The sequence below is a fragment of the Ovis canadensis genome, chromosome 14 (assembly GCF_042477335.2).
Source record: "Ovis canadensis isolate MfBH-ARS-UI-01 breed Bighorn chromosome 14, ARS-UI_OviCan_v2, whole genome shotgun sequence".
NCBI classification, from domain to species: Eukaryota; Metazoa; Chordata; class Mammalia; order Artiodactyla; family Bovidae; genus Ovis; species Ovis canadensis.
Window position 1 is genome coordinate 70393832 of NC_091258.1, and position 19870 is coordinate 70413701.

A 19870-nucleotide genomic window follows, 5' to 3' on the forward strand; every position below is an offset into this window, starting at 1 on the left:
ATGAAGCATAGCAGCATGGAGTAATTTGAGAGTTGAATCACATTGATTTTGGTTTTCAAACAATCACAAATCATATCAATATAAACAAAGATATATTGCTAATATTTGTACATTTCTAAATACCAACTTTCATCTTGTGATCCATACTAACATATGAATTTTCGATCTGTTTTTACTATGGATTACTATCTACAATACTTCTCCTGAAGAGGAACTTCAAAAAACAGAATTGATGAAATGGTTTCTATGTGCGGGCTTCCCTGATAGCTCAGTTGGTAAAAATCCACCTCACTCTCCACTATTCTGGCCTGGAAAATTCCATGGACACAGTCCATGGGGTTGCAAAGAGTTGGAAACAACTGAGCGACTTTCACTTTTTCTAGTCTGCAATTTCTGATATTTATTTAGATTTAATTTTTATTAAATACTTTTCTACATTTTCTTTATGTCATTCCTTATCTTTCTTAAATAAAAGGTCTTGTATTTTCTGAAGTGTATGTTTAGGACAAACTTCTTCCATCACTTATTAGTAGGGTTTCTCTCCAGTACGTGCTCTCTGTCTAATAAGGTGAGAGCTCAGATTAAAGTCTTTGCCACTTCTCCAGTAGGAATTCTCTGATGTTGAGTAAGACGTGAGTGCCCGATGAAGGTTTTTCCACATTCTTTACATTTCTAAGGTTTCTCTAAAGTATGAATTCTCTGATGGTAAGTTAGACCTGAGTAACTGCTAAAGTCTTTGCCACAATCCTTACATTTATAAGGCCTCTCCCCAGTATGAATTCTCTGGTGTTGAGTAAGATTTGAGTACTGCCTGAAGGCTTTTCCGCATTCTATACATTTATAAGGCTTCTCTCCAGTATGAATTCGGTGGTGTTGAGTAAGAGTTGAGTAGTAACTGAAGGCTTTTCCACATTCTTGACATTTATAAGGCTTCTCTCCAGTATGAATTCTCTGGTGTTGAGTAAGAGTTGAGTGGTAACTGAAGGCTTTTCCACATTCTTGACATTTATAAGGCTTCTCTCCAGTATGAATTCTCTGGTGTTGAGTAAAAGTTGAGTGGTAACTGAAGGCTTTTCCGCATTCTTTACATTTATAAGATTTCTCTCCAGTATGTGTTACTTGATGTTTAGTAAGACCTGAGTCATGTCTAAACGCTTTGCCACAATCCTCACATTTATAAGGCCTCTCTCCAGTATGAATTCTCTGGTGTTGAGTAAGAGTTGAGTGGTAACTGAAGGCTTTTCCGCATTCTTTACATTTATAAGATTTCTCTCCAGTATGTGTTACTTGATGTTTAGTAAGACCTGAGTCGTGTCTAAACGCTTTGCCACAATCCTCACATTTATAAGGCCTCTCTCCAGTATGAATTCTCTGATGGCGAGTAAGACGTGAGTGCTTGCTAAAGTCTTTGCCACAACACTTACATTTATAAGGCCTCTCCCCAGTATGAATTCTCTGGTGTTCAATAAGAGTTGAGTAGTGACTGAAGGCTTTTCTGCATTCTTTACATTTATAAGGCTTCTCTCCAGTATGAATTCGCTGGTGTTCATGAAGAGCTGAGTAGTAACTGAAGGCTGTTCCACATTCTTTGCATTTATAAGGCTTCTCTCCAGTATGAATTCGCTGGTGTTCAGTAAGAGTTGAGCAGCGACTGAAGGCTTTTCCGCATTCTTTACATTTATAAGGCTTCTCTCCAGAATGAATTCGCTGGTGTTCATGACGAGCTGAGTAGTGACTGAAGGCTTTTCCACATTCTTTACATTTATAAGGCTTCTCTCCAGTATGAATTCGCTGGTGTTGTGTAAGAGTTGAGCAGCGACTGAAGGCTTTTCCGCATTCTTTACATTTATAAGGTTTCTCTCCAGTATGAATTCTCTGGTGCTCACTAAGATATGACTTCCGAATAAAGGCTTTGCCACACTCTGTACATTTATAAGGCCTCTCCCCAGTGTGAATGCGCTGATGTCGACTAAGGTTTGAGTAACACATAAATGCTTTTTCACACTCTTTACATTCATAAGGTTTCCTGCCAGTGTGGATTTGCTGATCTTGACTAAGCTCTGAATTCTGCTTAGAGGTGTTGCCACACTGTGTGTATTTCAAAGGTTTCCATCCTGAATGAATTTTCCTGTGTCTACTTAGACTGGATGAGTTAGTAAAGGCTTTCTCACATTGCTTACACTTGTAACTTTTCTGTGGATTCTGAATACTCTGCTGTTGAGTGAGATTTGAAGACTGATTAGAGACATCACCATATTCACAATTGTAAGTCTTCTCTCCAGTATGTGTACTCTCATTTAGTGGAAGACTTGATGTTTGGTAAAAGATATTCCTCCATGTACTATTGTTAGAATCTTTGTCTGAAGATTGAGGTCCCTGATGTTTCATAGGGTTAGAGTCTTGTTCAGTTGTACACCCAGTTTCATTGCATGCATGGCTTCTCACTCCACCGTAAATATTCTTGTAATTATTGGGGGTAGAGCTCTTACTTAAGGCCTGACTCGTGTTATTACACGTGAGAAGTTGTTCCGTATTAACCGTATCATGATGTGTATTGACAAGTGATGGTGGGATTAACTCTTTTCCATTAATATCAACATTACACATTTTGGAATGGAGAGAAACAGTCTGTTGATAGAAGAATAATGACCCCTTGGTCACAGATCCCTCAAGCTGATTATTTTGTGAGTTTTCCCCATCATTATTAAATTTCTGATTTTCAGACGTGCTTGAATGTATGTGTAATTGAAGCCTGTGTTCAGAGTGGTTTGCATGAGTATTTGCAATAGAGACTGGATGACTTTCTAGATTTTTCACATTTCCCTTCAGAGAATGTGTATGTTTCAAAAACTGATTTAAGCCTTTGGATGAACAGATACACTTCTCTGCAGCTGTTGATAACTGAAATGGGTGTTTTCCACAGTTTGACTCATATTGATCATTTCTTATGGCAGTAATGTCCGCATTGTGTGAAACTGTCTTGGTTTCTTTCTGTCCATATAAACATCTTCTCGGTCTTTCACATACCCCCATATATTCCCGGGCTTTCATTAAATGTTCGTTTCCAAGGTAAGCTCTTTCATATATTCCTAGGTTTGCTTTTTGTATTAAGTTTTCTAATCTTGGATTCTTTGACATCAAACCACAGGTGTTATGAGAAGACACAGCTGAAATATATCAAATGAAAGTTTTCTTATCTACTATTCCTATCTACTGGGGCTGGTGTGAGCTCAACTGGGACAGAAGGGGAACCTCATTCTCTGTGGGAAGAGAACACGGCAACAGTCTGTGGCAGCAGGACAGAGTAAGACCTGTACACAGGGTACTGATGCCAGCCCTGCCCACCCAGCCTGAGAGGGTATCTGCTGCTACATCAAAGGCTGGGTGCTGAAATGTGGGGTCTGGAGAGCATAGCCAGGCAGAGGACTGCTGTGGGCTGTGAGGAGACATCCTGAAGGGCCGGGGGTGAGGGAGGAGCTCTATAACTAGAATCTTACGGAGGAAGACTGACCACCAGAGAGCAGAGCGCCTTTGTTGACTGATGCCCAAAGGGAAGACCCACCATTGCAGCCCCTCTCCCCCTGTGGTGGCCCCTCCTCTCCCAGCACTACGAAGGGCCACCACCCAGATGGGCTCTATTGAGCTCCAGCCACTGCCTCCCCCCATGCACCTCCTCCACAATCAGCAGAGTCCTGTGCTCTGGGGCAGCTTCTGGAGCAGACACCTGTGGGTGGCCCACATACATAGAAGGAATTGAAAGCTCAGCCAGCCCCAGGGTTAAGGAAGGAAAACTGAAGTCTCCTAACGGTTACACAAACCATGCTTTTATACCTGCAACTGGCTTTGTCAACTCAGCCCGTACAGAACATCTGAATGGACAACCAGGGCTCCCACAGACATGGGAGGTGTAGCTTTAGCAGCTGTAGACTTTGTGGGGATGTATACTAGGGGGAAGGGCCAGGCTAGAGTCTGAGCTGCCCCCAGAGCACCACAGCAGGTCCAGCTCCATGAATGCAATTCTGGGACCTGAGTTCACTGGATCTCTGCTGGTGTTCCAGTGAAAACAACAGCTGAGGGGGCACATCTCTCTGCTTTCACAAACAGTTTATGTAAATCCCTAAAAGTGAAAGCTGCTGGCACCAGAGAATTGTGCCAGCATGCCCATGGTTGAAGGGGGCCAATCCAGTGCCAACATGGGGTCACATGAGACTCACACAGTGCATGAGCACACCCCAAGGTGAACAATCCCAGAAGAGCAATGCTTAGTGGCTTCTCTCCCAGTGGGTGTCCTCCAATCCTACCTGCCTTGACTACAGATCAGAATCACAGCAAAGAAACACATCTGGGGGCTCTTCTCCACAAACCAGGAATCAGACCCCACCCCGACAGACCAGTGACAACCATAGAGCCAAGGGGAAGCTCCCCTCAATATTTTGGGGAGGCATGGGTCACAATAACAGCAATCAAAGCCCAGATCAAGGGGATAAGGGTACAAGCCTATGGACCAACCTCACCCCCTAGGGGGAAGACAACAGAGCAAGAGGAGCTAGGATCCTGCAGCCTACAGAACAGACCACAAACCCAGAAAATTTGACAAAATGGGACGACAAAGAAGTATGGTGTAGAGGAAGGAGCAAGACAAAAAGCTGCAAGAACCACTAAATGAAGAAGAGACAGGCAGTCTAATGACTACTCTTCCACTTAAGTTATCTTAAATGCTGATGCCACCAGGTGCCCTCTAATTCTTTAACCCACTTTTTATTTTAGCACGTTCTATATGATGTTTCAATATAAAAATCATAAATGATACTGACATAGGTCTAAAAGCAAGGACATGTAGGACAAAGTCTGTGGAAGTTGATAACAAGATTCATTAAATAAAGAAGCAGTTTTTGAGAAATTAAGAAATGAGACTTTCAAAGTGTGGTGTGAACACTATCAATGCTCTGTGGAGATCGAATTGGGAAGGAAATCTTAAAAAGAGTAGATATCTATATGTAAAATGGATTCTTTTTGCAGTACAACATTGTAAATGAGTTATACTCCAATAAGAACGTCTTAAAAAGATTCTATATCTAAACATTATAATAGTTTGAAACCATTAAAAATATGGTGGAAAACGTTCTAAGCTCTTATGCCAATTTATTTGAAAATTCTTTGAGTTAATTGAATATATTTAAGTCTTTTCAGATCAGTTCAATTCAGTTAAGCCTTTTAGCATTGAGGAATTGGGGCAGATACACTTAACATTTCATATGAGTTCATATGAAGAAAACAGAAACTTTGAAGTAATCTTGAGATTGGCATTCTTTCTCTTTAGGGAGGTTTTGGTTTATACAGTGAAGAAATTACTTGAATTTAAAATTTATAAGATCATATTTGTAGCTTCCAGTGTCTTAGAAATTATGTCAGAAAAAAAAAAAAAAAAACCAACCACAAACTCTGTCCCCAATATTCCTAGAACTTTGGCAGTATGTCTACAGTTCCGCTCACACACTGCCATCTTGAGGTAGAAACTTTAATAGGAGCGTCTTAGACTTTTTCAGAAATGTTCAGTTTTCCGAGGGGCCCCCCGCCCCCCACGAAATGGAATAGTAATCGATTCATGCAGGTTGTCACAGGCCAAAAGAAGGGTTTCAGTTCTCACTGTGATTGAGAAAAGTAATCACTGGAGATGAATTCAGGAATAATTTAAAGAGACAGAATGGGACAGGTGATATCCGCCTATGACAGCAACAGAAACCCAGACTTCTCTAATATCATTTCCACTGAAGCAGATCTTCCCAAACCACATGACAAAGATGAATTCCTCATTAATCCTTGGACCTGTCGTGGAGTGGTCGGCTTCATCCATTGGCCCCTACCTGTGTATACGGCTGGTGTCTCCAGTCTCCTTACATCCCAGGGATTCTTCATTTGCTCCAGAAAGGTGACCAGGTCTGGCTTAGAGATCACAAGACCTGCTATCAGGACAAGGAATATTCGTTTCGCTAGAGATTCATCAGTTTCCAATCTAATATGTATTCAAGTGAAAAGAAAAGGCACATGTGCTAAGTCACGCCAGTCACGTCTGACTCTTTGCCACCCTATAGACTGTAGCTGCCAGGGTCCTCTGTCCATGGGAGTGTCCAGGCAAAAGTACTGAGTGGGTTGCCATGTCCTCCTCCAGGAGTTCTTCCCAACCCAGGGATCAAACCCACGTCTTTTATGTCTCCTGAATTGGCAGGCAGGTTCTTTACCACTAGTGCCACCTGGGAAGCCCAGAGAAGGCATGGTAGAATGTTAATACAGCCTAGAACTAAAGTATGTGGGGACATAATTTCCTAAGCTGTATTAAAATTCCCTGGTGGCTCAGCTGGTAAAGAAGCCACCTGCACTGTGGGAGAGCTGTGTTTGATGCCTGGGTTGGGAAGATCCTCTGGAAAGGGAACCCATTCCAGTATTCTGCCCTGGAGAATTCCATGGACTATTCCATAGGCTCGCAAAAAGTCAGACATGACTGTTACCTTGCTCATTACATTATTAACATTCTAGAGAAGGCATGGTTGAATGTTAATATAGCCTAGAAAATTATATCCCCAAATACTTTATCGAAGCACTTTTCTAACTAGAAAATACATAAAGAAAAGATCTTGAGATTCTAGTCAAGTACTACTAAGGCCAAAGTAAGTAGGAGAAATCTGATTTATAAAGGAGAGTGGCACCCTTTTATACCACAGAACCTACAGAATTAGCACTAACCTAGAAGAAGGAGGCAGATTCCATCAAGGAAAAGTTAGAATCATAATGAATCATCATGAAGTCTTCTTTCTCAACTCATAAATATCCATTTTCCCATAGAGAGCAGGGATCTGAAACTATTATAAGGAGCAGAAGATTCTAGGAGACATTCTAGAAATGCAGGAACCAAAACCCAGTGGGTAGAGAAGGGATTCTGGAAGGCAGTTATCCTCACCCAAGGAGGCCAGGTTCCTGTAGTTCTCTAACATCACGTCCCTGTACAATTCTCGCTGACTGAAGTCCAGGCATTCCCACTCCTCTTGAGTGAAGTCTATGGCCACATCCTGGAATGTCAGCCGTCCCTGAAATGCAAAGTACAGGTGCCATGTGGTCATGGGAAGACTTCCTAATGTGACCCAAGAGGAAACCAGCAAGAGAAATGGTTTTGATTTAGGAGAATGTCTGGTGTTACACAAGAATATAATTTTTACACAGTAATATTTTCTACCACATTTTTAGCCCCAAGAAAAGAGGATGAGATACAATCCATGAACCACTACAGAAATTATTCTGATTTGAAAGAGAAATCATATGATCAGATCAACATTGGCATAGTTATTTCTGAGTGTTGTACTCAGTTGACAGATGATAAACTGTCTATCAAAAGAAACAGGAAATATTTTTACAAAGCACTTCCTGATCCAAATGTTTTGGAGTGGGCTCAGTGTGCCACATTTTTCACAAGCTTATTTGAACGAGTAATGTTGAAAATTCTGCTCCATGAGTGACAATGTGTGAACAGCAACGAGGTAGAATAATAAGGAAAGAATTCACATTTAACTTTGAACTTTAAGTGCTTTACAGATTTTACAGGTCTGATAGGATAGTAACCTCGGCAGCAAGAATCATTTTAACAATCTGGTATATACTACTTTCTGACAGTTTTCAGAGACTTGAATGTATAATAGAAATAATTTAAAATCAATAATGTTGCTGTATCATCTTTTGGCAAATATTTTAACAAACATTCTTTAAATGACAACTTAAGGGACGGGGGAGCCTGGTGGGTTTCCATCTATGGGGTCGCACAGAGTCGGACACGACTGGAGCAACCTAGTAGCAACAGAAACTTTTACTTCAGTTTGTGACTCTAGACTTTAATCAAACATAGACAAATGCACAGAGCTAACTCTAATGAAAGTTTATAGAAATTTCTGTATTTGTAAATAATGCTAAAAACAAGAAAAGTATTAGTCACTCAGTCCTGTCCTACTCTTACCAAGCCCAGGGACTGTAGCTTGCCACGCTTCTCTGTCCATGGGATTCTCAAGGCATGAATACTGGAGTGGGTAGCTATTCCCTGCTTCACGGAATCTTCAAAAAAGTAAAACAAAAGATCAATCAAATGATGTTAACATGTTCATGCATACAGACATACACTAAAATGGGACTGTGTACTTATTAAGAGACAAATTGTCATGTCAATAAAATCAGGATAATTTTTAAATGACTGAAAATGTACATAAATATTTGAGGATGACATTGTTAGGTAGGTAGAATAGGGAAAAGGAGTCCAAAATGGTGGTGGCTCAAAGTCAAGGAAGGTCAAGGAGGGTCCAAGGACCAGGAGTGGGATGCCACTGCCTTCTCCTGAAAAAACAGCACTCCTGGGCTAAACCCAATTTGCATAGGGCAGGCCCAGGTCGAGGGAAAAACATATAAAAGCAGGAGCCAAAGTGCTTTCTCTCTCTCTTTCTCTCCCACGTTCGTGCCCTCTTCCTCTCTTTCTCCCTCCCTCCCCCACTCCTCCAATCTCTTCTCTTCACATCCTTGGGTTGGCATGCCCTCACGCTTCAAGGATGGATTCTCCTGCTATCTTCTAAATAAAATAGAGCTGTAACACTGATTTGCCTAAGCTAAAACACGGTTTGTCCAAGACCAAGAGCTATGATGCGCCAAGGGCTTTAATGTCTGTCACTCCAAATCTTTGTTGTGACGAGACAAAGTACCGAGGTACATACACTCATGTGACAATATTATTTTAATTTTTTAAAATAGACTAGGCTGCAGACATACACAGTGATTAAAAAAATAGACAGCTTTGGTTCTGAATTTTTAAATTACCTCAAAAAACTACCATTTGCATGGAACTATATTTTAAAAATTAGCACAGCTGAACATAGATAAGCAGTAATATGATTCTTGTAAACATTTTGGAAAATGCTGAAATGTGATGAGACTCTATCTATCTGTGATGTGAGAGTGGAGTGTACTGCAAATGATCAGACCTGGGCTTGAGTGATGAAAATCCCCACTCCCAAATCCCAGCATCTCTATTAAATACACAGGAGTGTTCTCAACTACAAATTGGCACTTTCTGAAAGCATTGCCAGCGACTGAACAAGACCTTTTAGAACTAACACCCAAAAAAGATGTCCTCTCCATTATAGGGGACTGGAATGCAAAAGTAGGAAGTCAAGAAACACCTGCAGTATCAGGCAAATTTGGCCTTGGAATGTGGAATGAAGCAGGGCAAAGACTAGTAGAGTTTTGCCAAGAAAATGCACTGGTCATAGCAAACACCCTCTTCCAACAACACAAGAGAAGACTCTACACATCGACATCACCAGATGTCAACACCAAAATCAGAGTGATTATATTCTTTGCATCCAAAGATGGAGAAGCTCTATACAGTCAATAAAAACAAGACCAGGAGCTGACTGTGGCTCAGATCATGAATTCCTTATTACCAAATTCAGACTGAAATTGAAGAAAGCAGGGAAAATGACTAGACCATTCAGGTATGACCTAAATCAAATCCCTTAAGATTTTACAGTGGAAGTGAGAAATAGACTTAAGGGCCTAGTTCTGATAGAGTGCCTGATGATCTATGGCATGAGGTTCATGATATTGTACAAGAGACAAGGATCAAGACCATCCCCATGGAAAAGGAATGCAAAAAAGCGAAATGGCTGTCTCAGGAGACTTACAAATAGCTGTGAAAAGAAGGGAAGAGAAAAGCAAAGGAGAAAAGGAAAGATATAAGCATCTGAATGCAGAGTTCCAAAGAATAGCAAGAAGAGATTAAGAAAGCCTCCTTCAGAGATCATTGCAAAGAAATAGAGGAAAACAACAGAATGGGAAAGACTAGAGATCTCTTCAAGAAAACCAGAGATACCAAGGGAACATTTCATGCAAAGGTGGGCTCGATAAAGGACAGAAATGGTATGGACCTACAGAAGCAGAAAATATTAAGAAGAGGTGGCAAGAATCCACAGAAGAACTGTACAAAAAAGATCTTCACGACCTGGATAATCAAGATTGTGTGATCACTCATCTAGAGCCAGACATCCTGGAATGTGAAGTCAAGTGGGCCTTAGAAAGCATCACTAGGAACAAAACTAGTGGAGGTGATGGAATTCCAGTTGAGCTGTTTCAAATGAAAGATGATGCTGTGAAAGTGCTGCACTCAATATGCCAGCAAATCTGGAAAACTCAGCAGTGGCCATAGGACTGGAAAAGGTTCGTCTTCATTCATATCCCAAAGAAAGGCAATGCCAAAGAATGCTCGAACTACCACACAATTGCACTCATCTCACATGCTAGTAAAGTAATGCTCAAAATTCTCCAAGCCACGCTTCAGCAATACATGAACCGTGAACTTCCTGATGTTCAAGCTGGTTTTGGAAAAGGCAGAGGAACCAGAGATCAAATTGTCAACATCCGATGGATCATGGAAAAAGCTAGAGAGTTCCAGAAAAAACATCTATTTCTGCTTTATTGACTATGCCAAAGCCTTTGACTGTGTGGATCACAATAAAATGTGGAAAATTCTGAAAGAGATGGGAATACCAGACCACCTGACCTGCCTCTTGAGGAAATCGGTATGCACGTCAGGAAGTAACACTTAGAACTAACACTAAGTAACACTTAGTAACACTTGGAATATCAGACTGGTTCCAAATAGGAAAAGGAGTGCGTCAAGACTGTATATGTCACCCTGCTTATTTAACCTCTATGCAGAGAACATCATGAGAAACGCTGGACTGAAGAAACACAAGCTGGAGTCAAGATTGCCAGGAGAAATATCAATAACGTCAGATATGCAGATGACACCACCCTTATGGCAGAAAGTGAAGAGGAACTAAAATCCTCTTGATGAAAATCAAAGAGGAGAGGGAAAATGTTGGCTTAAAGCTCAACATTCAGAAAACAAAGGTCATGACACTCGGTCCCATCACTTCATGAGAAATAGATGGGGAAACAGTGGAAATAGTCTCAGACTGTATACTTTGGGGCTCTAAAATCACTGCAGATGGTGACTGCATCCATGAAATTGAAAGACGCTTGCTCCTTGGAAGAAACGTTATGACCAACCTAGATAGCATATTTAAAAGCAGAGACATTACTTTTCTGACTGAGGTTCGTCTAGTCAAGGTTATGGTTTTTCCTGTGGTCATGTATGGATGTGAGAGTTGGACTGTGAAGAAGGCTGAGTGCTGAAGAATTGATGCTTTTGAACTGCAGTGTTGGAGAAGACTCTTGAGAGTCCCTTAGACTTCAAGGAGATCCAACCAGTCCATTCTGAAGAAGATCAGCCCGGGCATTTCTTTGGAAGGAATGATGCTAAAGCTGAAACTCCAGTGCTTTGGCCACCTCATGTGAAGAGCTGACTCATTGGAAAAGACTCTGATGCTGGGAGGGATTGGGGACAGGAGGAGAATGGGACGACAGAGGATGAGATGGCTGGATGGCATCACTGACTCGATGGATGTGAGTCTAAGTGAACTTCGGGAGTTGTTGATGGATAGGGAGGCCTGGCAGGCTGTGATTCATGGGGTTGCAAAAAGTCAGAGACGGCTGAGTGACTGAACTGAACTGAGCAACAACAAGGGCGTTTGCCATCTGCCTCTGGGGAGAATGAACCCTATGGTGCTGCAACTGACTTCTGTCCCCTACTCGTAGTTTAGGGTGGATTGAGGCACTCTGCTCCAGGGAATCTGGTGGAACAGGTCTTTGGAGAGTCAGATATTTTCAGGAACTGCTTTCATGATCCCAATCCTTGCATCTCTTCATATCTAGAAAAGCACTAAACCACTAAGTGATGAATTCAGTTCCTCACGACTGGCCAGAAAACTTTTGTAAAGTAAGTGCTTGATTGCACTGAACTCCCCCTTCACTAAAGTCACATACTGACCTTCCCCCACTGGCTCTTTGGAGCAGTTTCTCAGAGTTCTCTGAGATGCTTTCTCCTGGGCTGCTGTCCTCATTTTGCCCCAAATAAAACTTAATGCCCATCTCTCAAAGTGTGCATCTGCCTTAGCTGACAGTGTTTATTTCTCAAAGCAGAGTAACTAAGAAGATACGGCATTTCCTCATTAACTGTGATAGGCATATCCATCATTTTTCTTTCCAAGACCCTTGTTCAAGACAAAAAATTAAAAAAATGAATTTCATAGCGTGGAAATCTCCCAGAAGCACCTGAACCAGTGAACATCAGAGGTCACGGGGTAAGAGTACATGTAAAAATGCATATCACTGCCAGGCTTCTTGGCAATATTAGGAAAACCGTGATCTCAATCTACCATGAAAAATGTCAGCTTTCTGCAAGTTCCACCTCCTGTATACCTCCCATGATCTGTTGCTTAATAGTCCACTTAAGTAGTATATTTTCCTTATCGGTATAGAGGATTGTCTCTGCTACTTTAACTTCTGAAAAATTCAGGAATGCTGAGTTCATTCTATGAACAAGGGCATTTTCTTACTCCTGTTCTAGAGAGCTGAATTGCATCCACACGTAAATTCATCACGGCATTTCCCCGACTTCTCTAAGATCCTAACACTGAACCACATCCCAGTGGGAATCACAGATACCAGTGCCTCCCTGTATTGATCTCTCACAAAGGGAATGTATTGAACATTGAAAGTCACTATTTAATGTTGAGAATTCATCATGCTCTATAGAAAGCCAGGATACACACAATGGAGAAAAGGCTCTGGAATATGAGTGAGACGAAACCTGAAGAGCTGGTTTTCACTATTTAAAATTTAAAAAAAAAGGGGGTGAATGAGAAGGTGATAACAAGCACTCCAGGCAGAAAACTTAGAAGCAGAGAACGAAAGGTTTGCAGGTTCTCAGTCCAGGCATGTCAGGAGGAAAAGCAGACACAGCCCCACAGCCGGGACAGGACAATTACCTGAAAAGCTGCCATTTCCTCCTCTTCTTCCTCCTGCTCTGTGTCTTCTGTGGGGATACGACGTCTCAAACTCACATCTGCATGTTGAGAAAATACCTTCAAAAGCATCCATACAGCCGTTTAACCTGCAACTGCTGCAGTGAAAAAGAAGAAAACGTTTTCTTGTTTCTCTCACCCTTTTCTGAGCTCTTTGCTGACTTTCTGTGTTCCTGATCTGTAGTGGGTAATCAAGACTAACCTGATATGCTAATCACATCCTGCTGCTCCACTCTATTGGCAGATCTTCCCGGCTAGTTCCTCTCCTTCCTTTTTACATTACAGAGAGCAGGCCTCAGAACAATTCACTAGACACAATGGACCCTACTTCTGGGCTACCTGACTCAGCCTACCAGGGTTTTAAAAAAATGCAAGAGGAAGACCTGCATTCAGGAGCCCTGAGGGAAACCTCACATTTGGCACATCTGAGACCTCAGGAAGGGAGGATTTAGGGCGGGCAATTATAGAAGCAAAGGTCAACCTGATTCCCTGGGGAGGGGCTCTTTCTAGGATGGGTGTGGTGGTCCTCGCCTGTGCCTACACCTTGGCGGAGGGGAAGGGAGACATGAGTGGTGGGAATCACCTGGGGGTCATGGGTTCCTGCCAGGCTTTATTTGCAGACTTCTTCCCAAAGATCTCCTATGTCCTTAGTTGTTTTCACCCCTCTCTGCAGCCTGGGGACACACGTTTTCACAAAATGATTTGCATTGTGACCACCTCTCTGCAGCTGTGGCACCTCCAACTTCAGAGACCAGGAGCCTGGAGGTGATTCCAACACAGCTTTCTTTGAAAATAAACCAGAGGCAGCAGGAGGCCTGGCGAGCTGCAGTCTATGGGGTCACAAAAAGTAGGACAGGACTGAGCAGCTGAACTGAACTGAACTGAGCAGGACATGCTAGGTTAACAAGTGTGTGTGGGCAGAGACAAATGCCTTTGAAAATGATGCCCTAAATGCTATCTGATGACCAACCAAGGAAATAATGATCCGTGTTGTCGTTTAAGTTACATTAACATGAATTAACACGTGAGAGCCTTGTTCTACTTCCTGTGTGTGTGTTTTTCTAGGTTTTATGAATCACCTGCTACAGTTTGTTGTCTGTGCCATTTAGAGAGCTCTATTTTCTCACACCTTTAAAGTATAATGACTAAGGAGAAATTAAAGTTAGAAGCATGTCCATCTTTCTAATATTATATATTCTAAAAAATATTCAGTGTGCATGCACCAGTACCAACTTTGTAGAAGATTTCGTTTCACAGCAGAGTTGAGAATAAGGTATAGACTTTTCCCATACCCATATGACTCTTGTTCGCACACGTGGACAATCTCCCTTCTTACCTTTCCCCACCAGAGTGAGCATTTGTTACCACTGATGAATCTACATGGATACTAAATATATAAACTCTTTAGTTTACCCTTATGTTTCTCTTTTAGGGATGTGCACTCCATACCTCTGGATAAATGTATAATAACATGTGCCCATCACAACAGTTTAACACAAATTACTTCACGGTCCTGAAAGTTCTCTAGATTTAGGATATTCATAATCCTTCCTTTGAAACCCATGGCAACCACAGACCTTTTTAATCTCTTCTATATTTCCTACTAGATTCCCAGGTGACTGAGTGGGAAGAACTTTCTACCTGCCGATTCAGGACATCCAGGTGATGCAGGTTCCATCCTTGGATCAGGAAGATGCCCTGGAGGAAGAAATGGAAACCCACTCTAGTATCCTTTCCTGGGAAATCTATGGACAGAGGAGCCTGGCAGGCTACAGCCCCTGGGCTCACAAAGACTCAGACACCACTGAGCACATATGAACATTTACCTACACCAAAGTGTCATATTGTAAAATTGCTACTTTCTGTAGCATTTTTGAATGGGCTTCTTTCACTTCATAAAATGCATGCCACGATTGTCCATGTATTTTATGCCTTGAAAGCTTAACATCCCAAAGCTTAAGAACTACCGTTGCGCCTATATTCCTGCTCAGTAAATAAGTTCATCAACACCATTTTTTTAGATTCCATGTATATCTGTTACGACAATATTTGTCCAAATATAGAGAACAGATGTGTGGACACGGTAGGAGAAGAGGGGGACAAACTGAAGAGCCTTCCTGACACACTTACACTACCATGGCTGAAATGCTGGAGAAGACTCTTGCGAAGCCCTTGGACTGCACGGAGATCCAGCCAGTCCATCCTAAGGGAGATCAATCCTGGGTGTTCATTGGAAGGACTGATGCTAAAGCTGAAACTCCAGTCCTTTGGCCACCTCATGCGAAAAGCTGACTCATTTGAAAAGCCTCTGATGCTGGGAATGATTGAAGTGGGGAGGAGAAGAGGACGACCGAGGATGAGATGGTTGGATGGCATCATCGACTCAGTGGACACGAGTTTGAGTAAACTCTGCGAGTTGGTGATGGACAGGGAGGCCTGGCGTGCTGCAGTCCATGGGGTGGCAAACACTTGGACATGACTGAGCAAGTGAAATGAACTGAACTGATGGTTAAAACAGGGAGCTAGTGGGAAGCTGCTGGATAGCACAGGGAGCTCAGCTTGGTGCTCTGTGCTGACCAGAGGGGTGAAATGGAGATCACGGGAGGGAGGTTCAAGAGGGAGCAGATTCATATATACTTATGGCTGATTGATGATGTTGTACAGCAGAAACTAACACAACATTGTAAAGCAATTATATTCCAATACAAAATATACATGCATCTCAAAAGGAAAAAAGCTAAACACACAGGTCACCCAGTGGTGGAGAACCCATCTGACAGTGCAGGGGATGTGGGATTGATCCCTGGTCCAGGAATACTCCACATGCATTGGGGCAGCTAAGCCTGTGTGCCACAACTGCTGAACCTGGGTGGGGCAACTTGCTCTTTTAGATGGGCAAGAGGGAAATGAAAGATGCTCACCAGCGCTAAACAATAAGAAATGCAAAACAAAGCTACAATGATGCGTCATCTCATGCCAGTCAGAATAACAGTTAGCAAAGAGCCCACTAATATTGTAAACGCTGACGAGGCTTGGAGATCAGGGAACCTCCTACACAGCTGGAGGGAATGTAAACTGGGGCAGTCACAGGGCGAGGACAGTGTGGAAGTTCCTTAAAAAATGTAACCTCCTAATATTTAAGGACATGAATTCCATGAAAAATAGACAAAACAGATTAATTGACAAATTGAGAAGTTTTGCAGTTTTTAGTCAATCATCTGCAAGTCTAAAATGACCAGTTTTGATCTAGCCTTTCTAAATTCTCTATGTTAAATGTGTATGAATACACATACACTCCCATATTCCTTCTTGGTTTTCTCACTGCTAACGTGTATACCTTCAGATATTTATATATTGTATTCAATGTGTGTTATATAAATTATATGATGTATATATGTTCAGATATTTATATATTGCATTCAAAGTATGCCAAGGCCATGAGAAAACAGTTCCTTTAAGCCTAGACAAGAAACTTGTGCTAAGAATTATACAGGGCAAGATTTTATAAATCTTGGTTCAGAACTTTCCCATCATGGCTTTTAATTATGCTTTTTGTGACTTTGTTAAATTTACATTTGCTTAAATGAGCCCCTAAAAAGTTTTAGCTAACAGAAGAACAATGGACAATTGAAGTAGAAGAGTTTATGACTCTAGGTCCTGAGAGAATTCACGGGAAGCCTTGAGGGCCCCTGAGGAAGGTCAAGGCTAGAACCCGGCAGAGAAAGCTCCAGTACTTCGGGTTCAGGCCTTTCTAAGGGGCCCTGGGTGAAGTGCTGTGGGCTCTCCAGGCTGAGTGTGGATCGGTCCATTCAAACCAAGAGGAGCAGGAATCTAGAGCTCTGAGGGTGTCATTGAAGGGGGGCCTGTGCAGTAGACCCTGGGGTTCAGCACGACTGCTGGTCTCAGGGTGGGTGGTCATCTAGCACAGGCGTTCACAGGACTGGCTGGTGTGAGTTCAAGGACCTGCAGGCTGCCTGCTCCCCAGACAGACGCGGAGGCAGCAGCAGCATGGAGTAGTTCAGGTAAACTCTCAACAATACTCTGTATGATCCTTAGAACCATCACAATATCCCAGTAGTTATGGGGGAGGGGAGGAGTACAATGGAGAAATGATGGGAAATATCCAAGTATTTGAGGCTTAAAGGCAGGATGGAAACTAATTGTGACAGGTATCATCCCTCTGTGCTAACAAAGAGTTTATTGTTAGGTATTTTCCCTTCAACCTTAAATCGGTAGGTTGACACTTCATTACACACTAACTTCATCACAAGAAACCGTCCAGTTTTATTAACATGTTATATCACACAGTCAGAATGAAACCTTTTCCAACCCACTATTTAACTGAATAAAATATAGATTACAAGCATAAACAATGATATTCATTCCTCTGTTACAATGATCTGCAAACTGTGATTCTTATGGTTACAAAATGGAGGTTAATCATTTATGAAACAAGTCATACACTAATTACATGACTTTTCTGTGACCGATTTCCATACATTTCTAGGGGATCAGAGATGTCTTTATTTGAAACATGTCAACTAATATTCATGACTTCTGTTGATATTATAAAGATACATCAAGATTTCAGTGAACTGTCATTGTATTTTACTTAAATAGCAAGTGACATAACTATTGAAAATACACATCTTACTATAATATGTGGAATTTCTCCCTGAACACTTAGCTCATGGTGACCTACAGGGATGTTTGACATGAATGACTAACGCCTCCATTTAGATGTACATGTTACATTCCTGTGTCCTTAATCTTCTAGTGGAGAATAAATATAAGTGATTTCTCCCTAGGATTGAAGGCCTTTTCTCATCTTTGAGATAGCAACCATCAAAAACATAACTTTGCATACACATTAGAAATGAAGCATAGCAGCATGGAGTAATTTGAGAGTTGAATCACATTGATTTTGGTTTTCAAACAATCACAAATCATGTCAATATAAACAAAGATATATTGCTACTATTTGTACATTTCTAAATACCAACCTTCATCTTGTGATCCATACTAACATATCAATTTTCTATCTGTTTTAACTATGGATTACTCTCTACAATACTTCTCCTGAAGAGGAACTTGAAAAAACAGGATTGAGGAAATGCTTCTATTGCGTGGGCTTCCCTGATGCCTAGTTGGTAAAGAATCCACCTCCCATTCCGCTATTCTGACCTGGAGAATTCCATGGACACAGTCCATGGGGTTGCAAAGAGTTGGAAACAACTGAGCGACTTTCACTTTTTCTAGTGCGCAATTTCTGTTTATTTAGATTTAATTGTTATTAAATGCTTTTCTACATTTTCCTTATGTCATTCCTTGTCTTCTTAAATAAAAGGTCTTGTATTTTCTGAAGTGTATGTTTAGGACAAACTTCTTCCATCACTTATTAGTAGGGTTTCTCTCCAGTACGTGCTCTCTGTCTAATAAGGTGAGAGCTCAGATTAAGCCTTTACCACTTCTCCAGTATGAATTCTCTGATGTTGAGTAAGACGTGAGTGCTTGATGAAGGCTTTTGCACATTCTTTACATTTCTAAGGTTTCTCTACAGTATGAATTCTCTGATGGTAAGTTAGACCTGAGTGCTTGCTAAAGTCTTTGCCACAATCCTTACATTTATAAGGCCTCTCCCCAGTATGCATTCTCTGGTGTTGAGTAAGATTTGAGTAGTGACTGAAGGCTTTTACACATTCTATGCATTTATAAGGCTTCTCTCCGGTATGAATTCGCTGGTGTTGAGTAAGAGTTGAGTAGTAACTGAAGGCTTTTCCACATTCTTGACATTTATAAGGCTTCTCTCCAGTATGAATTCTCTGGTGTTCAGTAAGAGTTGAGTGGTAACTGAAGGCTTTTCCACATTCTTTACATATATAAGATTTCTCTCCAGTATGGATTAGTTGATGTTTAGTAAGATATGAGTGCTGTCTAAACGCTTTGCCACAATCCTCACATTTATAAGGCCTCTCTCCAGTATGAATACTCTGATGGCGAGTAAGACGTGAGTGCTTGCTAAAGTCTTTGCCACAACACTTACATTTATAAGGCCTCTCCGCAGTATGAATACTCTGGTGTTCAATGAGAGTTGAGTAGTGACTGAAGGCTTTTCTGCATTCTTTACATTTATAAGGCTTCTCTCCAGTATGAATTCGCTGGTGTTCATGAAGAGCTGAGTAGTAACTGAAGGCTTTTCCACATTCTTGACATTCATAAGGCTTCTCTCCAGTATGAATTCGCTGGTGTTGAGTAAGAGTTGAGTAGCGACTGAAGGCTTTTCCGCATTCTTTACATTTATAAGGTTTCTCTCCAGTATGAATTCTCTGGTGATCAGTAAGACATGACTTCTGATTAAAGGCTTTGCCACACTCTGTACATTTATAAGGCCTCTCCCCAGTGTGAATGCGCTGATGTCGACTAAGGTTTGAGTAACACATAAATGCTTTTTCACATTCTTTACATTCATAAGGTTTCTTGCCAGTGTGGATTTGCTGATCTTGACTAAGCTCTGAATTCTGCTTAGAGGTGTTGCCACACTCTGTATATTTGAAAGGTTTCCATCCTGAATGAATTTTCCTGTGTCTACTTAGACTGGATGAGTTAGTAAAGGCTTTCTCACATTTCGTACACTTGTAACTTTTCTGCGGATTCTGAATACTCTGCTGTTGAGTGAGATTTGAAGACTGATTAGAGACATCACCATATTCACAATTGTAAGTCTTCCTTCCAGTATGTGTACTCTCATTTAGTGGAAGACCTGATGTTTGGTAAAAGATATTCCTCCAAGTACTATTGTTAGAATCTTTGTCTGAAGATTGAGGTCCCTGATGTTTCATAGGGTGAGAGTCTTGTTCAGTTTTACACCCAGTTTCATTGCATGCATGGCTTCTCACTCCACCGAAAATATTCTTGTA

At 41.4% G+C, this 19870-nt stretch overlaps 1 protein-coding gene across 1 annotated transcript; it reads right to left on the minus strand.

The window, feature by feature from the left end:
- Nucleotides 1–672: 672 nt before the first annotated feature.
- Nucleotides 673–19460, minus strand: LOC138419149 (zinc finger protein 91-like). The gene is given in 3 exon segments (XM_069551420.1): nucleotides 673–1994; nucleotides 2145–2193; nucleotides 18422–19460. Coding segments are annotated over 3 exon segments (2343 nt in total). The 5' UTR covers nucleotides 19394–19460.
- Between the last annotated feature and the right edge of the window lie 410 nt (nucleotides 19461–19870).